General features: G+C 40.7%; 1 protein-coding gene across 1 annotated transcript in view; it reads left to right on the top strand.

The window, feature by feature from the left end:
• LOC108372575 (FH1/FH2 domain-containing protein 3-like) overlaps positions 1-4,908 on the top strand; it is a gene marked incomplete at its 5' end in the record, with an annotated part of 19,501 nt that extends 14,593 nt beyond the window's left edge. Inside the window, 7 exons of the mRNA XM_017628300.1 lie at positions 5-220; positions 378-500; positions 574-729; positions 797-1,116; positions 1,184-1,423; positions 1,495-1,721; positions 4,562-4,908. Coding sequence (XP_017483789.1) covers positions 5-220; positions 378-500; positions 574-729; positions 797-1,116; positions 1,184-1,423; positions 1,495-1,721; positions 4,562-4,635 — 1,356 coding nt within the window. The remainder of the gene's footprint in view (positions 1-4; positions 221-377; positions 501-573; positions 730-796; positions 1,117-1,183; positions 1,424-1,494; positions 1,722-4,561) is intronic.

Below are 4,908 nucleotides of genomic sequence, written 5' to 3'. Positions count from 1 at the left end.
GCAGAAACAACAAGAACTGAATAAAAGCAAAGAGATTATCGTATTGGATCATAAACGCTCGAATGCCATAAATATTGCGATGACAAAGTTGCCACCGCCGCGTGCCATTAAAGCGGCGATATTGAAGATGGATGCAACGGTGGTGACGCGCGAAGGCATCGATAAGCTATTGAATATGTTGCCAACGGATGAGGAACGCGGCAAGATACAAGAAGCGCAGGTAATGATAATATTACAAAAATAGATAAGATAGGAAATTTGCTTACAAAAAAAAAAAAAAATCGGAGAAACTATTCCTTTATTTATGTATGTATGCATGTCTAAATTACGCGCACCGTCCTATTTCTTATGTCTTAAAATAAAAATTTTTCTTTTAGATGGCCAATCCAGAGTTGCCTTTGGGCAGCGCCGAGCAATTTCTCCTCACCTTGGCCACCATTTCGGAGTTGGGCGCGAGGCTAAAGCTGTGGGCATTCCGCTTGGATTTCGATAATAGCGAAGTAAGTAAAGTATACAGTTATTTTGAATGCCACAAAAAATTGCAAAAACTCAATAATCCGCTTCGTTCAATAGAAAGAAATTGCGGAACCATTGATGGATCTGAAACAAGGCATCGAAATTCTACGAAATAATCGCACCTTCAAATGCATTCTGTCGACGCTGCTGTCCGTCGGAATATTTTTGAATGGTGCGCCAGTTAAGGGTTTCCAGATCGAGTATTTATCCAAGGTATGTCTGGCTTGCCTTCCCTATGCACATCCTGTCATTACCTGTTTGCTCTGATTTTTGCCCGCAGGTACCTGAGGTCAAAGACACCGTACATAAGCATTCGTTGCTGCATCATCTCTGCCACATGGTGATGGAGTCGAGTCCGGACACCACGGATCTATACTCGGAAATTGGGCCAATCACGCGCGCCTCTAAGGCTGACTTTTCCGATTTGGCACACAACTTGAGCCAGTTGGAGACTGAATGCAAGGCTTCGTGGGATCGCCTCAAATTGATTGCCAAACACGACTGTCCACCGCAGCTGAAGCAGAAGTTGGTTGACTTCTTGGCGGACTGTGCGGAACGCATTATCATTCTGCAAATCGTGCATCGGCGTGTGATTAACAGGTGTGTTGAGTTTTGAAACTGTATTTTCCTGCAGTTGGAAAACAATTATAAATCCCTTTGCTTGCAGATATCGCAAGTTCTTGCTGTGGCTGGGCGTACCCCAACACAGCGTTGCCGAATCGAAGCCAAACGAATTTTGTCGCATTCTTTCGGAGTTCGCGCTAGAGTACCGCACCACACGTGAGCGCGTGCAACAGCAGCTGGAGAAGAAGGCGAACCATCGCGAACGCAATAAGACGCGTGGCAAGCTCATTATAGATATGGCCAAATTCAAAACCAAAGAGGATCGCGCCGATGCGGAACTGAAGTATGGATTCAATTAGATTTAAAAATAGTCCTAAAAGCCTAATACTCACTTTGTTACCTCTTCCCTTTAAGAGAGTTGCTCGGCACGCCCAGTTCCGATACAGCCGATGGCACATTGACGTGGCGCCGCAGACGCGCCGAGAACTTGCGCTCGCCCATTGCGCGCCAGAGCGAGGAGAACTTCACCGATGGTGATGATGAGATCCTGGAATCGTTGGTAAAGACTGCGACCAAAGCGCCAGGTACACGCACGACGCCGCGCGAACGGAAGCGCACACGCCATGCTGATCGCAAATCATGTAAGTTGGCTGCACACACAAACACACATACATATCAATGTACATAAGTATGTAGGTGTAGGGCTCAATAGCGCTGCGTGGATTCTTTTAATAAATTCACAACTCGTTTTTCACCAGAGTATCGGCTGTGGAAACGAGCAATCAAGCAGTAATTCAAAACCACTTTCAGACAAGTTTTCACTTCAAAGTCCACAGGCAATAAATACACACACAAACACATACATACATCATTTCCAGTAAAGAAAAAAAACCGAACGCATAAAATTCTAAATTTCGGATCCAATGCTGCTAACGGTTTTTGGCTTACCACGTTGAAAATTTTTGATTTTTGCGCAATTTTTTGGGACTCTTTTGTGCAACTTTTTTAACAGTGGTGTTGGTAGCTAAAATAGTTTTAGTTTATAGTAAAAAATTTATTAACCATATATTTTTACAGCTCAACGATTTAACCTGACTTACACATTTTTTTTTATTTTTATTTTTATTAATTTCATATGTCCACAAATAACTATCTCCACTCCAAATTGGGTACTCTCATTGGCTCGCGAATTATCAAATGTTTTCCTTCACTTCATTTATTTGTTAATCTCTTCATTTGAAAATAAATCCCACCTGTCACTGCGCCAACTCGTTAAACCCCCGAAACAATCGCAATCGCGTCTTTTGCATTGTTGGCTGAAGTGAAGCGGTCGCGTACGCGGGAGGGATTCACAGTTGAACGCGCACCATCGCCATAGAAAGCGTCTCTGGCTTTGCATACCGTTAAATTGGCCAATTGGTTAGTGGAATAACTGCGAGCAGTTCTTGGCAAGTTGGCCATTTTTGAAAAGCATGCGAAGTTTTTGATTTTTAAATGCGAATTTTTGAAACCATCATTAATTGTTTCGGAACCCTGCCAGCCGAACTAAACAGAACTGCATGTCTGCATCCGAATGACTTTATATATGTACCTATGTCAAATGTCCCTCTAAATACAAAATTTGTTCCTACCCATGGATCATTTATCGTTGACTTATAAAAAGTTAATGTTCGCTTTTGCAATTGGTTTGTATTGCAATTAAAATAAAAAATAAGATGTTTGACCAAAACGCCCACCATACAATAAATAATGATTTACTAATATCCTCATTTGCGCATGAATCCACAAATCTACTAATTTCATACCGAAAATATGAATAGGCAAAAGGCAATCCGAAAGTAAAATTATTTAGTTGCAGTTTTTATTATTTATTTAATGTTTGTCAATATTACAAAGTAGTTTTTCAACATAATCTCCATTTAACTAAATACATTTATCCCAAGGATAAACAATTTTTTTAAGCCGCCCTCCAAGAACTTTTCCGGTGTCCCCTCAATGCCACCACAGGTGATAATCACTGGGTGTAAGATCCGGGCGGAATAAGGTGGGTGCCGAAGCAATTCCATCGTAAATCGTACACAACATCCTTCGTATTTCTTGCAGTGTGTGGTCTTGCATTATCCTGTTGCGATAATGGATGCTTATGCAACTTTCCAGGCCGTATTTTGACTGGTGTCTGTCGCAGTGGTCCGCTGAATATTTTCTAATAATTTGATGTTTTCACACCTTTCCTCAAAAATAAAATGATTGCTCTTTGAGTTTTTGCGACGTCTTCCATGGTTACAAAAACAGTACTATAAAAACGCGTCTATGTCAGCCGAACACCTTAAACAGACTAAAAAATATGGCAGCACAAACATGCCAAGACCTGTCTGGCACCAATAATTGCCTATAAGTTCTGCGTAATTTAATTATAGCACGATTCCCAGATCTTTGGAAATATCCCTCGCCTATTTATCTCAGCCTGCAATACGCTTCAGTAATCTGGCTGTCTATAGGCCGCTGTCGAAGACAGTTTCTGCGAGAAGGCGCCACATCCTGTTCCTAGGTCCATCTTGAGATTATCGGTGAAGATTGGTATCAATTACTTCCGCGGAGAAATGGATTTCTATTATAAGTTGCGCTCAAAGTGTAATTCCGCGTTCTGAAAATACGATGTAATTGTCATAGTTATTTTAGCTGTGGCGATTTTCACATAGATCTTTATAGGTGGATAGTAAAGAATTGCCTCTAGCGCTACTAAGGGCGTTGAACGAGTACAGCGCAAAGATGAAAATAGGTCTAACCACCACTGTAGAATCTTTCCTTTTTCGCATTTCAGCACACAGTTTCGCTTTACTTGACAATTGGTCGTTTGAATAATGTGAAAAGAACTAGTTCAGTTTTGCAGGGATTAAACGCCCGAGCCTTCTTTTCTACTCACCTTGCTAGATAGATTACAATATCTCACTAACCATTGAGGTGAACTTTCCTACAACCAGAATAACAATTAGGCCATCTGACATAACTCTAATGGCTTTCGGTGTAGTACGAAGCAGAAATTCGTACTTACTTCTAGATAGAGGAAACTTGGGCTTGGGGAAACTTGACAGCAAATATCTAAATTACCGATATATCCTTGCTGAAACTTTGACTTACATTGTGACATGCTTAAAAAAAAGAAAACAGTACCAAGGTAGAAAAGTTTCAATTTACAAAAAGTCGGTCACGGCACTGACTATGCTAAAGCTATCATCATCGCATGGATTATTAGCTAACAAAAATCGGTGCATGGAGAGCCTTCCTAAACTTAATTTAGATCTGACTAATACGGCAATCTTATTCACTAAAAAATCGATGCTCGTAATATTTGGTTGTGTCATTTAACTGCACTTGTGTGGTCATGTCCTAACTGAATCATTTGCCTTAAATTAACACTGCTACCCCCATACAAATGAATTTTTAGTTCCTATGCTAATTTCGATTATTTCTTTCGTTTCAGTGCGTCGAACGCTTAAGAACGGTCTAACGGAGGAGGAGAAACAACACGTTGCGGCTTTAATAAAAACCTATTAACGTTTTAAGTAGTCCTATGTAGTCGTCGACAGACTGTATGTAGCGTCATAGAAAGAAAGACTATGAAACAGACTGAGAAGCGTGAAAGAGAAGTTGGAAAAAACACACGATTTTATACCTAAATGATTTTCCTTATTGATTTTATTTTGGACGATCTCAAGCGATACCAGTGAGCAAGTAAAGTGACGGATTGGATAGCAATGAAGTGCCTTGCGGAAAAGAAGAACTTGTAAATCAACGAAAGGAACCAACGCGTCGAATGCGATAGATGAA

This window comes from Rhagoletis zephyria, unplaced genomic scaffold (genome assembly GCF_001687245.7).
Source record: "Rhagoletis zephyria isolate East Lansing unplaced genomic scaffold, Rhagoletis_zephyria_1.1 Rzeph_scaffold_05878, whole genome shotgun sequence".
NCBI lineage: Eukaryota > Metazoa > Arthropoda > Insecta > Diptera > Tephritidae > Rhagoletis > Rhagoletis zephyria.
The sequence above is the reverse complement of the archived record's forward strand: the minus strand, read 5'-3'. Positions and strand labels throughout refer to the sequence as shown.